General features: G+C 35.5%; 1 protein-coding gene across 1 annotated transcript in view; it reads right to left on the bottom strand.

Moving 5' to 3' along the window:
* Positions 1–22623, bottom strand: part of BRD4 (bromodomain containing 4) — an 85106-nt gene that overhangs the window by 18260 nt on the left and 44223 nt on the right. The window contains exons 8-9 of the mRNA XM_044685317.1: positions 22094–22389; positions 20047–20157 (exon numbers count right to left, since the gene is read on the bottom strand). Of these exons, the coding sequence (XP_044541252.1) occupies positions 20047–20157; positions 22094–22389 (407 nt within the window). The remainder of the gene's footprint in view (positions 1–20046; positions 20158–22093; positions 22390–22623) is intronic.

Below are 22623 nucleotides of genomic sequence, written 5' to 3' on the forward strand. Positions count from 1 at the left end.
TAGTCTCATCACTGGCATAATATCCATTGTGTACACACACACACACACACACACACACACACACACCCCCAAGTACCAGTAGTATGTAGACTAGATCAGATAAGATGAAAAGGCTAGAAGACAGGTTAAGCTATTCCAGCAATCCAAGATATAGATTATAGAATTGAAACTTACTGCTAAGAAAACAAAATGGGTATAGTGAATAACCTTTTTTCCCCTTAAAAGAAATGATCAAACAGTATAATACAATGACTAACTACAGTGCAAATAAAGCAGGACTTCTGTATAGAATATTTTTGCTTCACTTTTTCTGTGTTGCAATGGAGGGCTCAATCTGGAGAGTGGTAGTATTGAGACATGACTGACATAAAGGGGAAAAAAAGACACCAACAAAATATATATTTGAACTGTAACATTTTAAACTTCAAATTATTTTAAAATCGAGCCCCCATCAGGGTAGAATAGCACAATGGGATCCAGGAAATGTGGGTTCCAGACCACTTTGTTAAGAGATATGTTGGAGAGGGTTATATTGTCAAGCAAGTGATGGCATTAATAACAGTGTGGACCCTTTCAGCTCATATACCCTCCCCTAGACTTCAGTACTAATACTTGTAAATAAGGAGTTAAAGTATATGGTTTGAAAAAGACTTTTCAAACTAAATACTTTATGATTCTATTTTTATACTAGAGTCCCAAGGCCTCTAGTCTATACCTTAAATCTTCTCCTCACTGAGGTCAATACATATAATTGATGAACTTTTATTTTAACCATAATAAAAACAACTTCACATTTTGATACCTTTTGGCCAAAAATAAATGCCTTTCATCTTATCTACACTATGAGATGAGCACATCAGAAATGAAAGAGAAACAAACAAAAAGCCAGTGAAAGTTGCTGAGGCAAGGGTTTTTACTTAACCTTTCTTTTGTATTATAGAACCTTTATGCAGTCTGTCAAAGCCCACTGATCCTCTTTTCAGAATAATTTTTAAATGTATAAGATACATTCAAGATTATGAAGAAAACTAAATTGAAATACATTTATTAAATAAGTTCATGGATTCCAGGGTAAGAACCACTGGCCTAGGGTCTTACTCTGTATGATTCATCAGATATGAAATGGAGGGATTAACCTTGAGTCAAATATGTAGGTTGATAATGAGAAGTTGAGATACCTGGGATGGAATAAATGAGAAATTGCTAACTTGATGGCATTTTCTCACTAGAGGGTCAAAGTGATGCAATGTTGTCCACTATGGCTTCAATTTTCTTTCAGATGATACCATCCAAACAACGTGGTCACTCATTCCAGTGGCCTTAATAGCTATTTGCTTGTACCACTGCTATTTAACTCTTCTGGTGTGTTTATCTTAAATTCTTAAGTATACAGCAAGCTTTTGGAGGCAAGGATCATACCTTCACCTGTATTTCAGGTAATCGCAATCAACATTATTAAGTGTTTGTCATGTGTAAGACATTGTGCTGAGTATAATAAAGGTACAACACAAGTCCTATTCTGCTTGAACTTTTAGTCTAATGGGGGAAGGGGGGGGGGGGTTGAAAAGGAGAATGCAAACAATAACTACAATACAAGGAAGAATGGGCTAAATGCAAAAGAGAGGTCAATTAACATATCATCCTTCTGTCCCAGAGCTACAAGTAAGCACTCAAAATATTTGGTGAATGGATAAAGTCTAAGGTGACACAAAGAGGCTAGAAATTTCTCTCCCAAAAAAACTCTTGGCAGAAAAAGTGGGTTCCCCAAAGGCAAGAGGGTGGAATGGGAGTAAGAACACAGCTTCAGATGTAGAACTAAGTAGGGTGGGTATATTATTAGACAAAGTAGGAAAGGGATGATGATAAAAACTGTGAAAGGCCATTTCCTAGAAAAAAAGGAAACACAATGGTACTAAGTCAACAAATTCACTAGCTACTGTAGCTTCCTAATATTTTTATGGAAATCTTTCAGGCACAACACTAGCTAATCCATAAGAGTTGCAGTGGGAAAACACTCTACCCAGGCAAAAGGACAAGATGAAAATAGTCCATTTGGAAGTTGTATTAAAAATTTATAGTGATTTCAGCAGTGTCCATACTGGGAATATGTAACATATTACCTAAAGCTAGAAAAAAAAGCAGCAAAAAACAAACAAACAAACAACAACAACAAAAAACCAACCTGGGAGAAGCAAGATCAAAACTGTAATATTCAAAGATATGGGGTGAGAAGAGCCAAGTTCCTATTCAGCAAACAGATCAGTTTCAGGGGTTCCATTACAAGAACACAAAGAAAGAGGGCCTCACCTATTAGAATTATCTGGGGCATTCAACACTGAAAAGATGAACAAATTCTTTGGTGTGTCATTACCTAAAAAGAAACAGCAGCTTTAATGAAGTACTGGTACTTAAGAGAACAAGAGGAAGTATAGAATGAGGCTTGATTGTAGAAGGATAGGCTATATAAACAAGGATTACTGAAGGGAAATGTAGTGGATGTGTCTTTCAGCCCAATGAGAAGAAAAGTTGCTCTTGACAAACAGGAGACAATGCTGTATGACAGACCTTTACAAAAATACTTTGTTGATACCACAGTAAAATGAACTTTTTCTGAGGCTAAAAAGAAGGCAATGCTTTAAAGACTAAATGATGGCAAACTCTAAAAGTACACCGGAAATGGATCTAAAAACAGGATCCCAAGAGTACTGAAAATGTATCATTTAATAATATACATACAAAAACAGATCCCTTTTACATGAAGAAGGCATTTAAAGTTTTCCCATCAGATGCTACACTTAAGACCATATAAGGTTTGATATTTTTAGAATGAAAATGTGTTCTTGTAGAATCAAAAGTAGGGTCCCCTCTGGTTGAAATCAACAGCCTTCCTCCTCAACTAACTCTCACTTCTAAATGGGAATCAAGAAATTATGATCCAAAAATTTTATAATATTTCAAAGTAATTAAAAACTACAACAAAATTTACCCACAGAAGTGTAAGAAATACAGCATAGCATGAGAGATGACAGAAGAGTGGTCTTTAAAACTCCAATTACACAGGAGATAAGAGGAATTTTTCTATAGAAGTATAAGCAGTATAGTGTAGCATGAAAGGAGGTAAATGAACAATGGTTTACAGAGGAGAGAGAGGAAAAAGAGCTGTGTTTCACCTATTTCAAAATCAAAGGCAATGTGTGTTAAAGGCAGTATTTGAACTTGTAATCTGATTGCTTTTCTCCTTTCCATTATACTAGTTGATCTCTAAGAATCCAGCTATCTGTAATTTGTCCAAAACAAGATAATGTTTAGCTTTTTTGGCCACATATATTGTTGACTCTTTTCTTTTTTAAGATCTGTGTTAAAAGTCTGAAGTCTGCTAAGTAGCTAATATACTACCGAGCAGATGGCTCCCTAATCTTTATTTTTTAAATTGCTTCATAAAACTTAATATTAAACATGAAGACAAGCAAATGAAATTGCTTTGGAACTTCCTACATTTTAATATATGAATTTCAAATGCATAAAGACATAAATATCAACTTTTCAGTCATACCACCATCAAAATCATGAAGATTCTCTGCTCATTGCTTTCCTTTTCAGGTCTTCTCAGATTTCCTAGTATACCTGACACTTGTGATAGCATCAAAGACTTAGAAGCTGGAAGGGACTTCGAGGTTTGTTTTTTGCCTTCCCAAAGAGGAGTAAGGGAGGGGAAGAAGTCAGAAGTGAAAATAAACATGAATTAAAATATTGTACCAAAAGAATGGTATGGACTAGTTAGATAGTCTCTCAGATGCCTTCTAAATAGATTTTGCGAAGTTTGTTTCCAGTTACTTTACAATTGCAAAAAATGAGGCCATATCTTTAAAGACAGGTTTTCCCTCCCATTGCAAACACTCAGGACAAATTCCCCAATAATTAAATTAAGCAGAAGGGTATTATCATCTTTATTTTTACTGTGTTTTGCCAGATTGTTTCCCAACAATATTTTCCCCATTTGCTTTTAAATCAGTAATGGTTAGAGTAATTTCTGTTTCTCCATAATCTTTGCAGAATATATTTTTAACAGAATAATAACCAAAGCATCTTGAAGAATGGGAATTAAGAAAACAAAGCTAATACTGAATACAAAAGGTCAGTTAGGCTATTACCTTCAGTTGGCATCATCATTGAAAACTATAGTTGGGGATTGGCAAAAGCCGAGTGCCTTCTTAGTGCAACAGGCAGCCTCATAAGCTGAAGGTTCCGAGTTAGATCCTGAAAGGGGGCTGTGGTACAATGGGAGAAGCTTCTGAAGGCAAAAAGAAGCACTCAGCTTTTGCTTAGCCCAGTGATAGGCAACCTTTTGAGCTTGATGGGTCAAAATTCGCTAAAAAATGAGCATAACTCGGGTGGTGTGTCACTTGGAGAAAAAAACCAACAACATAAGTTTGCGATATTTATAGTTTAAATAACAAAAATGTATAATTGTAATATATAAATGTATTTTATAAGCCAAAATAGGTAAATTAATATAGGTAGAATTGTCATCTATAAGTACACAGAGTGTCTACACTACACTATAGCAAATGTTTCAACCTTGGCGTATGGCCCTATTCTTCTTTGTATGAGGCCCTGCCCTGTGTCCACGAAAATGGCCCACCCAACTAAGATTGTCATTTACCTTAGGGTCCATTTATTCAGTCTGAAACTGCTAGCCTGAGATTCCTCAGGGGTAGTTTCCCAAAGGAACAGGGAACTAGTACAAGCTTTCGAGTGTCCGGCTGACCAGCTGGTCCTGAAACTTGGGGTTAATCAGATCTTACTAGGCCACAAGTTTGGGGTTTTTAGATTCCATGTTGACAACCTAAATATCAAATTTAAAAAAAAATGGTGTCTTATGGTCTGACTTCCCCATAACTGGTAATGGATCCATGATGTCATTTCAGTTTTGATTATATATCAATCTCAATTAATTTCTTATGTTTAGCAATCGGCAAGTATACTTATACTTCCTATTCTTGGTAATCAAACTATCTCTTTTATAATGAAAGGATATTCCACAGCTCCAATATTCTTAAGATTTGATGTACTTATTCTATCATTACCTTCATAACTTTATACTTTGAGCAGACTCTCCAATCAAAATAAAGACCCCCCCCCCCCCACTCTCTTCTTCCTTTCACTGTATAAAGTAGTATCATCACTTTTCAAACACTTGTAATTTGGTTTGTATCACGACTACTAGACAAATCTAAAGGTTTTTTCTCAGTGTTCATCTTTTGATATTGCTGACCATGTAACATTTCCTAGATGTTAGGCTTCAATGACACTATACTCCTTCTGCCTTTATTTTCCTACCTCTTAAACCAGTGATGGGTTTATTTTTATAAGAGGGGGCCAAAGGAAAGGAAATGCTCATCTGTCAGTCTGTTTCTAAGGCAGCTCTTGCAAAGTTTCATTGTATTGTATCCTACTCATTGTATTGTGAGATCAGGAATAATGTGGTGTGGTCAGATAGAACATTTCAGACCCCCACCCCCACCCCCATCTGGCCAGTAGGCCATAATTTGCCCATCACTGTCTTAAACTATTAATCTTCATGAATAACCTAGTTGAGACTCTTCCCAATTCCTTAACGTGGCTCTATATTTAGTTCTTTTCACACTACACTTTCTCCCCATAGTGATCTCGAGAATTCTAAGGCTTCAACTATCACCTACCTAATTTATTCTTAAGTCTTAATTGTCAATCCTAACCTCTCTCTTAAGATCCAGAATCGTATTTCTAACTGCTTGTTGAACATTTCTTTTTGTATAGGCTTTGCATATATATTTTAATAAAGCCTTTTTCCAACTCTCAATTCCAGTTGCAACCACTCTAGTATAGTACATTCTGCTGGATTATCATTATCTTGATGGTTATCTTATTAAACCTTCTAATAAAGAGCTCAGGATATGGAAAAGATCTGGGATAAAATCATTGCTTTGTTACCTCTGGGATTCAATTTCCTTCTATTTTGTTAAAAGAGAAGATTATTGCTCCCTAGACATGGAAGATCTTCTCCTCTGCAAACGGAGCCAGTCCATGTCTGACAAAATCCTACTGATCCTTTGATGCCATCCCTCCCATGAGGCTGTTACCCAGATCCTCAGTAAGCAATGATCTATTCTTTGAATTCTGTGTATTAATTTTCACATTATCAGTAACGCCTACCATATTCTATTACATCTATTGCACACATTATATATATATATATATAAATGAATCTTTTATTTGTAAGCTCCAAGGGGGCTGTTTTATTATTCTCCTCAGAGGGGACTATGTTATTGCTGTGAATTTGGATTTGAATTTGACCCTAATTTAGAACAGAAGACTACCTCCCAGAATCCAGAAGGCACCATGAAGATGCCTGCAGAGAATACCCGCTGTACCAGAAGATCCAGAGTGAACTTTGAGACATGACAAATTTGAACTTGGGGGAGGAGGGGGGTGGTGGGGTGGGGTGGAGGGGGGAGCTGAATGCATTTATATTGAATGGACACTCTTATGCCAAAGCCCCCTAATTGGCTTTTTGTCAATGCATCTAACATTGGTTTTGTTCTTTTTCCCTTTTATTTCCCTCTTATCCTCAAATTTTTGCAATTTCCCTTAAAACAAACAAACAAAAACTGTGATATTTGTATATACCTCTACTTGTGTCCTTAGTGTGACTATATATAGTTTTGAGGGAAACACCTCTCTCTCTCTCTTTCACGTGAACTGAGTGGTGACCAGTCCTTGTGGCCCTAGCCTCTCTTTGCCATGTGAGGTGAGTGGGAAAGGTTTCCTCTAGCTCTCTAATTTAATATTAATAAATCCTTATAAATATCATACTTTGGAGGCATTGAATATTAATTTTAAAATAATTTTGTGTTTCCTTTGATATTTAGCACAGTGCTTTGCTGAGGATTCTGGTTCATAAGACAAACTAGATGGTAGGCCAGATCATTTCAGTTCTTATTACCTTATCTCCCCCTCCCTGAGAAATTATGGGCAAAATTTAAAGCAATTATAAATGAAGAAGGAAGAGGAGGGGAGAAAGAGAGGGAAGAGGAAAGAAGCAAAATGAGAAAGAGAAAACCAAGACAAGGCAAAATATTCATTAACAATGGATACTACAAATCCTGGAAGTGCTCATTCAGGACTCCTCCTCCCACCAGCCTTCCTGTTAATAGTAAAGAACACAAAATGACTCAAAGGTTCATGCTTGGGAACCTCCTCCTATTTCACAGACTTTACTACCACACCTCAGTCCATAACAAACCCCAAGTCACAAGCAAATAAATCAACAGAGAGGTCCCTAAAACTAGAAGAATGAGTATTAAATCCCTAGAGATTACAAAATTCATCAAAAATATATTACAAAGGGGGCAGCTGGGTAGCTCAGTGGATTGAGAACCAGGCCTAGAGACATGAGGTGCTAGGTTCAAATACGGCCTCAGACACTTCCCAGCTGTGTGACCCTGGGCAAGTCACTTGACCCCTATTACCTAGCCCTTACCACTCTTCTGACTTGGAACCAATACACAGCATATTATAAGGCAACAGAAAGAGAACCAATGGCTAAGGAAGCACAAAACCCTATGGAATTCCAAGATGGCATGGAACTGGAACCAGAAATTCCAGAACAGTTAAAAAAAGAAAGGAAATTTGTAAGAGAAGAAATAAGAAAAAAATGTATGTCAGAGTTATAAGTCTCAATGTGGAACCCTTTCCCCCACAATACCTCAATAATAGTTGGGGAAAAAATGAATCTAAAGTGGACAGTGGATTCTCCAAAGAAACAAAAGAAATTTGGAATCCAAAAATGTTGCAGTGAAGTGATATCTGGCAGAAGATGTCAAAACATATTTCTTCACCCTTCTTTGTATTCTCAGTGCTTATTAGCATAAGTCATACTAAACACACAAATTCTTGCTTAATACCTGGAGGAAGAAATACATGCCTGTGAGGATATTGGGCCCTCATACTAGGTTCAATTTTGGAAGATTCATGGGAGACAGACAACCTTCTCCATGAGAGTAGTGTGCCTCCATGGATAACACTCTGTTCTAGGAGAAGGGATATCTAGACTATTAGAGCAGGTACTTAGACATTAAAGTGAGCCTCTAAAGGGAAAGGTGAGGAGGGAGGAGAACACAGAAGGGTGAATGAAGATCCAGAAATGAGACTCCATGGTAAATGGGAAGGAGAATGATTATGAGAAAAATAGAAGGAAGAACTGGACTGCACCATTTAGGAAAAGGGTATTACTCTGCTCATGAGGTGATACTTTGAGTAAGGCATTATAGAAAAAAGCAATGATTATGAAACGAGAGCTATATAGACTACAGTACAGAAATTGTTTAAAAGGGGCTCAAACCTACTACATCAGGAGTTTTAAGTCCATGATGTAAAAAAATTAATGAATAAATGAGAATAAGATTTCAAAATAGAAAGTGAAGGGAAACAAGAAAAAGAACAAAACCAAGAAATTGTCTGTAGGAGAAAAGAACAGGGGATTTTGAACAAACCATTTTAAAAAGGAAGGACAGAAAGAAAAATAAATAATTTAATTAGGAACCTCAAACCCACTAGGTAAAAGACCAAGTGGGGAGTTAAGGTAACAGCCTTTGGAATAAGGCTGCATCAAAAAAATTTAAATAAAGTAAAATTTCAGGACAAAGTATTGGCTTTAACACTAAATAATAGGAAGCTTTAATGTTCCTCTTTCAGATCTGGAAAATCTAACAGAAAGACAAAACAAAATATAGAATTGAGATTTATAGCTAAAAAGATTTATGTTACTTTTTGAATGTGTTATACTAAACTATATATAATTTCTCAGCACTGCATGGTACTTTTAACAAAAGAAATCTTAAATTAAGGCATAGAAATTGCAAATAAAGGTAAAAAACAAAAATGCCAAACACATCCTTTATAGGCCATACCAGAATAAAAATATTAATCAATTAAGGAAGCACAAGCAAAAGAAACAGACCCAAACAAAGATCTAACAACAAAATCCTAAAGAATCTAGTCAAATGTAAGAGTCAAAGAGCAAGTCATAGAAACAATAATCATGTGAAAGACAAGGATAATGACGAGACAACATACCAAAATTTCTGGGATGCAGCTAAAGCAGTCCTCAGAGGAAAAATTATATCCCTAAAAACATACATTAACAAAATAGGAAAAAAAAAAGAGAAGATTAATGAATTGAATATGAAATTTAAAAATAGAAAGTCATCAAGTAAACAAACCCAAAACAAACACAAGAGAAAATCTTAAAAATTAAAGAAAAAAAGATAAATTGGAACCCAAAGATTACAGAATTGATAGAAGTAAAAGATGACTTTAGCAAACTTGATTAAAGAGGGAAATGAAATTTTTAAAAAATGTTGAAATCACAACACAATAGAAATGAAACCATTAAAACCTACTATATACAATTTTATGCTAACAAAACTTAAATTCTACGCAAAATTGATACAACACTATTCCTGATACTTGAAATTGATACAACGTTAAATAGAGACCTTAAACAATCACAGATCAGAAAAGGAACTTGAACTCATGGTTAGCTAAAACCAGGAAATAAGCATTTTATGTAAATGGGAAACACAAAAAGCTTTTAAAATGAATAAGGGAGTAAAGCAAGGATGTCTCCTTTTCCTATTATTATTTAACATAGTTGTAGAAATGGCAGTAATGGCAGAAAGACAAGAGAAATACATTTAAAGGCACGATGATGAGCAGAGAATAAAACTTTATTTCCTGAATGACATAACCTCGAAGAATACTAAGGCATCAGAAACTAACTGAAGCAATTAATATTCAATCAAGTTGGGGGCAGCAAGCTAACTACACCCCCCAACCTAAACAACACTCTAGTATAATAACAACAAAATTCAGAAAGCAATAATGGAAACTGCCATTTAAAATAACTATAAAATTCAAAATGAGTCAACCTACCAAAGCATAGATACAATTACAAAATGCTCCTCACAAGAAATAGCTTAGGTAATTCCAAGAAAATTCTATGTTCACATTGGGCCATTCAATATAAAAATGCTAAAACCACTTGATGTTTATAGTATTTGTGCTATACCAATCAAAGAACAAAATAATAACACAAAAATTCATTTGAAGAAACACAAATTCTAGAATATCATAGGAAATAGTGAAAAAAATAAAAATAAAGGGACAATGAAACATTCCAAGTTCAAACTATATTAGAGAGTAAAGCAAATTCATTTGGTACTGGTTAAGAAAGAGAAATGTAGATAACGATAACAATAATAGATACAATTTGTTAAGAGTTTTAAGGTTTTCAAAATACTTTGCATACATCTTATTTGATCTCTCCAACAATCCAGTGAGGTCGGTGTTATTCCCAGATGGAAGAGGTCAGACAAGAACCAGAAATAAATGAATGGAATAACAGTAATTAAGAAATACTGAAAACATAACACCCAAGAAAGAACTCCCTATTTAACAAGGACTACTGTTAAAACAAGAAAGCAGTCAGGCAGATATTAGGTTTAGATTCAAAATCCTATACCATATATCAGAATAAATTCAAAGTAGATGCTTGTCCTGAATATTAAAGATCACATCACAAAAAATTGTAGAAGATTTTACAGGCAATGGGTAGGTGAATTACTAAGCAAAAAAAGAATTTAGGAAATTAGAAAAAATAATTTTGATAACATGAAATAGAAAACAGTTTTCATTTAGGTAAGTGATCAAAGAATATAAACTAACAGTTCTCCAAAGGAATTGTAAACTACTGACATTTGCATAAAAGAATGTTCCAAATCACTAACAAAAAATGCAGATTAGAAAAACCTCAAGGTTCCACCAAAATTAGCAAAGATAACAAAAATATGAGAGTACTCAAGGAGAGGTTGAATGAGAAGCATTTTTTTAAAGAACTGTTAAGTTGTCTATTACTTTGGACAACAGCAATTTGGAATTATGATAAATGTGACTAAAAACAGTGGAACAAAAATGTCCAGATCCTTTGACTCAGAGATTTCACTGGTAGGAATAAAGGCCTTTTGTATTATCAAGACATTTATATTAGCACTTTTTGTGACACAAAATAACTGGACACAGAGTAGATTTCTATTGAATTGGTTAAATAATGTCACACAAATGTAAGGAAACATTCTATGCTATAGTAAATAGTGAGTATTGAGAAGGATATAAAGACTAGTATGAACTGATGTGATGTAGTAGAGCTTGGAAAACATTATAAAAACGACTAAAATAAAGCAAAGAGAAAAAACAAAGTATCAGAAAATGAATGCTGTGAAATAATATGTGTGTGTGTGTGGGGGGGGGGGGGGTGCGCCTCTATCTTGTCTAGACTGGAAGTATAGTAGTCACCCATGGGCTCTTTGACAGCTTTGTTTCCAACTTGGGCCAGTTTGGCCAATTTAGCCTTCCTTTGGTAGCCAAGGGCTGACTACAAGTAATGGGCTTTAGCTCTACTGTAGCTCAAAAAATGTATTCAATAAGTCTAGCAACTTTGCCCTGAGAGGCCAGATCCAGCAATAAAAATTTGTTGTGGGAACAAAGGACAATTCCATCTTCATAGAGACTGTTCTATATCTGTCATCAAGTAAGTCACCTGAAGCCCACAGAAGCATCAGGAAATTCCTCATTTCATGAGATTATACTAATCTACTCATACTCTATTGATATTCTGTGGTATCATAGAAAGTGCAGAGAAAAGAACTCCTCCTAAAGCTGCTTTTTATCTAAAAAGGGTTCTGAGGCCAGCCAGATTCTCATTCCCACCAGGCTACATTCATTTTGACTGGGTTGGTTTGTTCTGTTGAGTGTCATCCCATCTATCATCCATCCTGCTTTCCAGTGTCCTTTTGTGTGCTGTCATCCCAAATATATAGTGAGCTCCTGGATGACAGGGATTGTCTTACTTCTTTTATATTTTTATATTCGGTGCTAAGGGCAGTGCCAGACACAATATCCACTTAATATTTATTTACTCACTACTGGAAAAGACCTCCATGAACTGATGTGGAGTGAAATAAGCAGAATCAGAAGAACATTGTACAGAGTAACTGAAACATTGTGGGATGATCAAATGTAATTGACTTTGCTACTAATATAGCAATGCAATGATCCAGAACAATTATGAGGGATTTATGAGAAAGAATGCTATCCACATCAAGAGAAAGAACTGTTGGAGTAGAAATCCAGAAGAAAACATATAATTTATCACTTGTTTATATGATTTAGGGTTTTGGTTTTAAAAGATTACTTTATTATAAAAATGAATAAGGAAATAGGTTCTGAGTAATAATATATGTATAATCTAGTGGAATTGCTTGTAAACTCCGGGAGTGGGGGAAGAAAGAGGGGAGGGAGACAACATGAATCGTGTAATCATTGAAAAAAGTTTAAACTAAAAATTTTATAATCAAATAAAAAAAATGTTTATTCACTGACTCTGGACTTTCCTTTCTTCACTATATTCCTCACATTAAAAGTGAGATCAGAAATACCTGCAGAAGATGTATCAAAAGAAAATGTCATACAGTCATATGGATTTGTCCATTCAGTATTTATTGATACTGATCATTCTCTTGAACTCTTATAACTTCTTGTTCATAGCCCTCGAAGGTACTTAGAATATCTGTTTTTTAATAGAGTTATGTTCTTACTGTATCCTCTTAACTGTAAATAAGGCTCCTTTTAAGTCAGGAACAATGGCATAATTATCTCTGTGCCATTCCTTGAGTCTAGCACAGTACTCTATGCATTGTAGATTCTCAATATGTATTTGCAAAGTAAATGCATAAATCACACATATCTACTTTAAGTCAGATGCTATGAATAGAATCTTAAGATTAGAAGGGGAGATAGTAACAATTTCTTTAAAACCCCATTGTTATTTGAAAGTAATATGATTGGAATAAACCTGGCATTTTGTGTAAAAAAAAGTTATATGGTTTTAAAAAGCAATATAAAGGGGGCCCCCATAAACATTAACAGATTGCTGTTAATCTCCAGGAGAAAAAGGGTTAAAAATCCCTATTCTAGTGTAGAGGTGTCAAACACTGAACCAATACTCCAGAACAAGGCCCAAATCAGATGAAAATATAATTGGGAAGTGCTTAATAAAATAAACAAGAAACATAGCATAACACAGATAATGTTAATATGTGGTCTTCTAAGTCAGTATGTGGTTTACAAAGATCCTTAAGTATGGTTTAGTGCTTCCTTTCTCCTATTTTTATTTAAGTTCAATTCCACTGAGGTCTAGAGAATAAATACTAACTTTGGCCACTTTTTACTTCTAAAAAACAACCCTGGATGAAAATTTAGGTAAGTGGTAGCAATGTACTATTCTATGGTAGTGTTTATGGTATAATTTGTGATGAAACAGAATAGTTTTCTATTACACAATTCTTTAATATAGTATTAACATACATCTTGGTTTTTAAATACTAAGGGATTCTTCCCTCTCCCTTCCTTTTATATCCTACTTTTCTATAGAAAAAGTATTTTACTTATACAAGTCCCAATACTATTTCAAAAGCCATAAAAAAATTCTCCTTAAACGATACACAGCCACTACTGCTTAGTCATGTTTAATTCCAAAGTGATTTACTGCTACTGAGATTATGTTAAGAGGAAAAATTTTTCCTATAAGATAAAGCTCAGAAAAATTGAGCTCTTAAGTTAGAATGCATAGGTACCCTGGGAAGTAAGGTGAATAAGATGAACACAAAATGACGGACTTCTGCTCTGGAAAAAGTCAGAGAATAAAATCAGTTTGGTTTATTTAGTGGGGGAAGGCTGACTATTTCCCTACTCTACCCCACGGGCCTCATTCTTTCCCCAAAAGCAAGGGCACTGCTCATGCACACATGCACACACACATTAAGAGGGAGCTCAGGAACAACAAAGACATTATAAATCCTTCAGATTGGTGGGGATTTCAAATGGATTTTTTTTTTTTAAAAGTAAGATCCTGCCATATCCTTTGCTGCACTTTTGGTTCCAATCTCTTCAAAAAATCAAGAATTCCATCTTTCCCTTGAGCTTTTAAACAGCCTCCTTCTACCTCCACCCCCGCACGTGGGAAAATGAAAGCAGAAGACAAAAATAGCTGAACCATACTTGTATTCCACAAACTTAAAAAATTCTGTACAAGAAGTCAATGTTTCCCTCCTCCTCCCCCCTCTGCTTTTGACAAAATCATATCCCAGATTTAAAAAAAAGTGAAAAGTCCAAAAGTTTGGGGCAGAAGTTCAGTTAAGTAGGACACAACTTTAGAAACAAATGGAAAAGAAAATTTTGAGTCAAAGGTTCACAGAAAGATTAATCAAATTATACTTTTCCTAGTGTATATAAAGTGTTTCCCTCACAATTAGCCTGTAAAGGAGGGTAATACAAGTATTATTATCAACTTTTTAAAGATTTACTACCCTCCTCCTCTCGAGAATTTCATTCATCTCTGTTGAAGTTAGAATTCATTGCAGATGAAATTCCAATGCAGAAAAAAGTTGGGGGGTGGGGGGGACAGAAGAAAATATGGATTTTTTTTTTTTTAAACAACAGCCATCCTTTGCTACTCTTGTCTTGAATTTATTTAGATTAGGAATATAGGCCGGCCATCAAGCTGTCAGCCCCTCATTTGACTCACTAAGCAAGAAGACCCAGTCACCCATAAGTTAGGTAACCTTGTAAGGCTGTTACATACCAGCAAGAAAGCCTCGAAGCGTCTAATAGGGAAATGGACATGGAAAGAAATACACATTCTAACATCCCTCCCATGGAACCTGGGTTTCACATCTACCTGGATGAACAATCACAATTAAGATAACTTAGACTTAGCAGGATGTGATAAAATTGGCCAGTGACATTTCATGCTGCTAGGAAAAGGAAATAGGATGGGAAAGAAATTTCCCAGACTGTGGCCTCCACATGTGGCTTTCCAAATCACAGACTGAATGTTAGATAGGGATCTCTTACTACCCTGAGTAATTTGGCTCCACTCATTCTTATCTAAATTTGCCAAGAGATGTTCAGCATAGTTTGCCCTTCCCACCCTATTTTGTGCCTCTGCTTCTTTTAATGTTAATCTTTTAGGGACCCAGTCAGTGGAGCTGACCCCCTAGCCCAAGAGACAAATATTCCTTTTCAGGAATTTCTGTTCAAAATCGGACAGAAATTCTTGAACAAAAGGAAAGCTGTAGAGGGAAAAAAATTCTAACTAGAACTCTTCATCCACTAGTCACAGATAGGGAAACACAAACTATAGAATTTCTATTCAGAAAAGACTACAAATAAGCCTATAGGGAAGTTCAACCAGACAAATGACAAAACTTGTCACTAGTGTAAAAATTGCTCATAGCTGCAAATATTCAGAAAGCATATGAAAAAGCCCTTCTTAGATCAGCTTAGTTGGCCAAAAGCAACAGAAGTCAGGCAAAACCAAAATGGGGACATTTTACATCCCAGGAAAAGGGGAAGAAAATGAATCTTAATGTAGTCAGTGGGCCAGAGCTAAAGCTGTTGGAGTTTTAAAGATAACTCAAAGATCATAAATCTCATTCTCCTCCTCAAGCCAGGACAGCTGTTCCCAGGATTCTCATGTTACTTATTGCACAATCTTTTTTCCTTTCTTTAAAAAAGAAAAAAAAAATCAAATTGTGCTAGAGCAGCCAAGAACTCTGGATAAGCTGCCAAATTCCTTCCTTCCTTCCTGCCCCTGATGGAAAGCAAAGGTCTTCACTGGACCAGGAAGGCAGCAAAAATGAACTCAATGCCAACCATCACTAGAAAGGCAGTAGCACAATATTATTCCATGAGAAACACTACCTAAGGAATTTACTGAGAAGCAAAGTCCCCCCCCCCCGCCCCCCCCACCCCCAGCAGGACTCTTCAGAGAACAAAACTAAGGCAACATTCTAAGGAATATAATTCAGATATAACAATGACTTTGACAAGGTACCTAGGTTTTCAAATTATCAACAAATAATTTATACTTACTCTCTATAACCTTTTAAACAGACACATTTAAAAAATCGATTAGGTATATTGTTTATATATCTGGGAGTTTTCAGTAAATCTGAAATTCCTTCAGAGTAAGAAGATGCCATATTACTAAAGAGTCCAAGACTTTTTCTTTATTTTGAACTACCAGAAACAATATAAGTATTGAAAAATGAGAATAAAAGCTCAAATAAAATATGATTGGCAGTGAGAGCAAAAAAACCAGGCACTATTTAAGAAATGTTAATTGGACTAAAAAATATATATAGTTCTTTAATTCCCAAATCTGACTCCATTAAAGGTAGAGAGTAAAAGGAAGGAACAATCCTTGAGAAAGAATTACATTTTAAACAGTAGAAATTTTTCTGATGCTTAGCAAGGACTCCATCTGCTGGTGAGCTCATAAAGTCATTAACTTGTCATTTATAAGGTTAGGAAAAAATAAGAATTAAGATCTCAAAGGTATGCCTTTTGGATATTAGCTTCAAAGAGATGAAGTAATAACTTAGTATATAGTAAGCATTTAATAAATAATTGTGGATCTATAAGGAATGGTATTTAACTGAAATACTTAAGAGGCAGAGAATTCGGTGATATTTCATTGGACAATCTTGACCTAGGCATCCTCTTGTTATTGAATTATCCCTAGTATTCTTAGATGTAAAATTTTTAATAAAAACAATTCCACATACCTCTCCCTTAGCATAGTGCACTTACTCAACAAATGCTTACTGACTTTACTTACTGCACATTAACTTCTATACCTAATGAGTATTTTAGTACTGATTCCAAAATAATGGGAAACATTAAGTATCAATGATTCTGAATTTGCTGACTATCTCAGATAACCCAGAGCTGAGAAATGCTTTTGGCCACATATTTTACATAGCTTGCACCAAGAATGACATACCCCATCTACATTAAGGGAATGAGGACAGATTGGTAGAAGACAAAATGTTTAAAGACTTCAAGAAAGGACCTTAGATGTCATCTATTACAATGCTTTCATTTTACATATGAGGAAAAGTGATTTGACCAAGTTCAGAGATTTAAATCCAGTTACCTTGGCTCCAAATACAGTGCTCTTTCCATTCCATATCAAGCTATTTCTCAACTATATATGGCCACTGCTAAGATTCACAGAAGGATTTCATAACTTTATATAGTAGAGTTTGATTATAATGTATTAAAACAATGTTATTGGAAAATGATGTAGGCTAGGGTGAAAATATATTAAAAAATCCTCTATTTGTTATAAAAATAAATGTGGATATTAATTATAAAGAGAACATATTTATTTTAAAAGATAATTGAGAATTAATAATAAAAAGAAATCCTGCTTTCAACAGAGAGGAGAGTTGTACTAAAAAGAAAATAATATTCCCAGATAACTGACTTGGAAGGAATTTGACTATTAAAAGAAACATGCCTGATTTCAAAATGATTTTTAGGAAGAAAAAAACATACAGGCAGAAAATGTGCCTAAAAATAAAAGTCAAATATTTAGCAGGACTGAGATTTTTTATGGGACTTATATAAGATTTAGAGCTAAAAGGATCCTTTTCTCCCAACCTTTCTTTTAAAAACTTTTGTAGTGGCACAGAATTGGAAATTGTGGGAATGTCCATTAATTGGGGAGCAACTAAACAAATTGTGGTACATGTTGGTGATGTTGTACTATTATTGTGCTATAAGAAATGACAAGCAAGATGACTGCAGAAAAAGCTGGAAAGATCTACAGGAACTGACACAGAGTGAAATAAGCAGAACTGGAAGAACATTGTACACAATAACACCAATGTTGTGGGTTAAAATGTGAAAGAACTTGGCTATTCTAAACAACACAATGATTTAAGACAATCCTGAAAGACATGATGGGAATGTTATCCATCACCAGAGAAAGAACTGCTTGAGTTACCTTTCACATCAGTGTATTTATGATTTTATTTTGTAGTTTTGGTTATGTATGAATGTGTTCCAACAACAATGAACAATATGGAAATGTGTTTTGCATGACAATAAAATTAAAATTTAATATATAAAAGAGAAGTTATCAATAAATTTATTTTGACAAATGAAAAAAAAATTACTGCACATGTTGCCTTCCCCCATAAAAATTTGAATTTTTTACTTTGGTGTTCTTCTTTTTTTATTCATTTATCCTCACAATGACCCTGTGAGATAGATGTTATTATACCCATTTTATAGTTGAGAAGGAAACTGAGGCAAATAGGTGAGGTTGGATTTGAACTCAGACCTTCCTGACTATAGGCCCAGAGCTCTCTCACCAGCTTTACCACTAGCTGCCTCTTCTTGAGGGAAACTTAGAATGATAGTAAGGGACTTAAATGTATTAAGTTGGTAGATGACACAGTAACTGACAAAGATTGATGACAAACTTGGGAAACACCCACATTCATGTATTAAGATGATTTGGAGTCAGTGAAGTGGAGATATAATAACCAAGAGAATGTGGTATTTTAATGGCTTCATCACACTAACAAATACTTTAGAAGTCTCTACTGAGGATACAATAAAAAACAAAACCTTCCCTGCTTTAACAAAGTGCTACATTTCATGAGGAAGATGAAGCATGCACAAAAATGAGTAAAGGAAAAGAAGAACTGTGGACAGAGAACAAATGGATGGAAGAGGTTAGAGTAGAGGATGAGGAAGATTTCCTCTAAGAAACCCAACAAAGGTTCTAAGAGCTGTAGATAAGCCCAGCACAATGGCTTGGGGCCTAATGATAGCCAATAGGGGCAGCTGCTTGCTTACTAAATGCCAAAGAGAAATGAAGGCAGAGTCCATGTTCAGATGAATTATAGAATTCTTTGTGATCAGAAGCCAGTAATAACATTGGACTAGCTTGTGAGAGATAATTCTTAAAATTTCAACATGAGCACTTATTCCATAGAAGTTCCCAAATGCTATAATACAGGGCTTGATTGTTTTGTTGAATGACAAGACATAACAAAATGATGGGGAAAATGTTAATAATGAAGAATGAACTTAAAAGTGCTCGTGCACATTTCCTCCCTTTCCCCCCCATACTGCCAAAGAGTAAACATTTCCTGGTCTATATAACCCTAGTGAAACTACTGTTACAGTTAACTACCTTATTTTATGCAATATAAAAGGAGGGATAGAGTCAACAGGGTTGACTGATGGCTCCCCTCCCCCACAAAGTGATCACCAATGTTCTGTTCTATTCTCCCAGTGACGTCACCCAAACTAACAAAATCAACAGGCATACTTAGATCATTACTCTAATAATGATGATACTCTCAAATTTATGTATAGCATTGTATAAAGAAATTTCATCCTAATGATTCTGGGAGGTAGTATAACAGGTATTATTTCCCTATCCATCCAAGATAACATTGTTAATAAAGTTAAAAAAGAACCAAATTCTAGGATTCACTAATATGGAGCATGGTATGAATCATGATGTGGCCTCTGTTTCAAGACCAAGAAAATAAAGCTATAGCAAACAGCAGGGAAAAATAATTTGTCAGGCTGGAATTACAACCTCAGGTTTCTAAATGTGATTTATGCTTCTAAAATCTCTGTATAAGAAACAACATATAGGTAAATAGAAACAGAGAGTTAACAGTTTACTTACTGTCCTCTGCTCTATTATTATTATCCTCTGAAAAGTATTATCAAATTAGTACTGAAAACATTTGTATAGAATAGCGTTGGCGAAGTACTGGCATGCATATCCATGGGGGAAGGGGGGCGCGCGCGCAGCGCCACACACATAAGCACAATACAACTCTGCTCTGTTCCCCTTCTTCCCGATGCTTAAGAAAAATTTTTGCATGTCCTGCCCCTCTGTCCAGTCACCCAAAGTGAGCACTTCCTCCTTCCACTGGAGTAAATGCTGGGGCTCACAGGCAGCCTGAAGTTGCAGTTTGGGCACATGAACTTGAAAACCTTCGCCAATGCTGGTATAGAATATTAGCAGGGTTGGAAAGACTGGGATTCTTTAGATAAGTGGGATCTAACCTGTTTCTGAGTCATCACTGTCAGAAGAACTGGATTCACTGGTGCTCTCAGACTCTGAAGATGAAAAGCCCTTCATTTTAGAGGACCCCGCAATCATATCAATTTTCTCAGCTGTAACAAGACAATAGCAAAATAGTGTCTGATAGAGATAATTCAATACCTTTTATGTGTGTGTGTATATGTATATGTGTATATACATATATATACACACATATATATATACATATATAATTCCAAATAAATCGGTAGGAAGGTGAATAAGGTGGCATATTCCAACTAAATCATGAACAACAGTTACTCAACAAAGAAGCTCAACAAACAATAAATCCAAAGGTATTACTGCCTTGGGAAAAAAAATCAAGAACTCTTGAAATTTCAGCTAAAGTTGTAGTTCCTGGTTTCTTTTATTACAATTTGAATTAGAGTGAATGATTACTGTTGGGAACAAGTTTCCCCTAATTTTCCAAACAACCCTCTCCATTCATAGGATTCAAGAATTTTAGTTTTTGTGTTTGTATTTATAAGCCTCTTGCTAGAAAATACTTTGGGAAGAGTAGAAAGTGGCTGATTCCATATAGGAAAAAGCCAGGCATTTTCAGACTAGTTTTTTCCTGACTTAAGCTGGAGCTCTTTGAAATAGACTTACTGCTTCTAACAGAGGAAAAATAGTTAGGTCAAACCCTAAGCAGGCCCCACAAATGTTAATTGAATAAGGTAAAAACAAGATAAGATTCTGAGAATCACTTAAATTCCTGGGATGATGCTGCTTGGTATTCTAGACATTGTCAACCTGGAAAAACTGTTATGTCAAGGGAGAACCTGGCTCTCTATTTCTTAAAAAAGGTTAATATCTTAAAACTAGCCTTTGTGAGTCTAGTCTCATTTGAATTTGAATTTTGGATGAAGCTAAAGGTTTCTATCAACACACTAGGATTACAAATATAGACTATATATAACAAGCTTGGACCTGGGTCCAAGTAAAGATTTGGAGGTGGTGGGTGGAATAAAGGGAGGAGTAGAAGTTCATTCTGTTGACCTTTATTAAAACAAGATCTCTCTCTGAGCTAAAACAAAAAGGTATTTGCAACAAAATGCTGAGGTTCTAACCTAAAAAACTCAATTAACATAAAATTTCCTTAGAAAACATTTTATAAGGATATTAGTACATTGCTCCTACCTTGCCTGGGAATACTTATTTGTACAGTTTACCATGAGCTCTGTGAAAGCAAGGAATGGATTCTTTTGGAGGGTTTTCTTTGTATCCCCAGGGCTTAGCACAATAGTTGACATATAAGAGGCACTTAATAAGTATTCACTGATTTGACTAGTGCACTTCAGGTACAAAACAATAAGACTGCTAATTTTCTATTGCTTCTATAGTAGAGCAATTTGTGTGAGATATAGCTCCAATACTATATACTGTCCATGATATTATTCTTGTTGTAAGGTCTTTTGCAGCATATTTAAGAGATGAGAAGAGTATCAGACTGTTCAGATCAAAATGGAGCTATAATTATGTGTCCAAATAGAAACTAATCAAGTTTCAGTGAAGTAGGTCAACATGGTTATGGTCTGTGAAGTGGCACTTATTATATATAGCTAGATGGTTGCCAGATGACCATCTTTGGGTAGACATTTATAGCCAGAAGTGAGTCTGAATTCAAAACTTTGGGTGGAAGAAAAGAGACATATTTAAGAAGTTAAAAGTAAGGGTAGCCATTAAAACACTCATCTGGAAGAGAGTCCCCCCACAAAACATACTGAAGTACTTATGGCTAGGATCAGAGTACAACGTTAAGGTCCAAGCACTTGGGAATATATGTGTGGGTACATGCATCTCCAAGGACAGATACACAGGGCTATCTGAAGGAGCTGAAAGGGAAAGAAATCTGGAGAGACCAAAAAATGTTCATCTATAAGCTGACTTGACAGTACTATTCCTACCTAGGAATTGTTTCTTGGCTGGTAGAGGAAGCAACATTACTAATCAGTTTGTGACCCGATTTGGTCAATATGACTGTCAGATAGGAATAGCTCGAAAAGATACCTTGAGGTTTCCTCTTTTTCCGCAAACATGAGGTGACATAGCGCTCTAGTTCTCGTAAAGTAGAAGGTTTCAGTGTCTCAAAGTCAATTTCAATTTCATCTGGGTTAGAGTTCTTCAGTGAGGGCTCTCGGGACTGTATGATATGGACAACCCGGCCCAGCTTCTCACCAGGAAGTTTGTTAATGTCCAAACTCAATTGTCTCTTCTCTTCATAGGACATTGGCTTACATTTGTCCTCTTCTTCTGACTCATAGGTGGGAGGAGGCTTGTTCTTCACAGGCATAGGTTCCTTCTTGCTACTTAAAAACGAAAAGACACTATTAGAGGAAGACACAGAAGAGAAAAAAAAGTAGCTGATAGTCTTCAATACAAGCTGTTTTCTCTTAAGCAATGTCTAAAGCAATGATGGCAAACCTATGGCACAGGTGCCAAAATTGGCACACAGAGCACTCTCTGGAGGCACTCAGAAAACCCTCCCTCCACACTAGAAAAGCAGAGGGACTCAAGTGGAGCTACTCCCCACCGTGTCT

Source organism: Gracilinanus agilis, chromosome 1 (genome assembly GCF_016433145.1).
Source record: "Gracilinanus agilis isolate LMUSP501 chromosome 1, AgileGrace, whole genome shotgun sequence".
NCBI lineage: Eukaryota > Metazoa > Chordata > Mammalia > Didelphimorphia > Didelphidae > Gracilinanus > Gracilinanus agilis.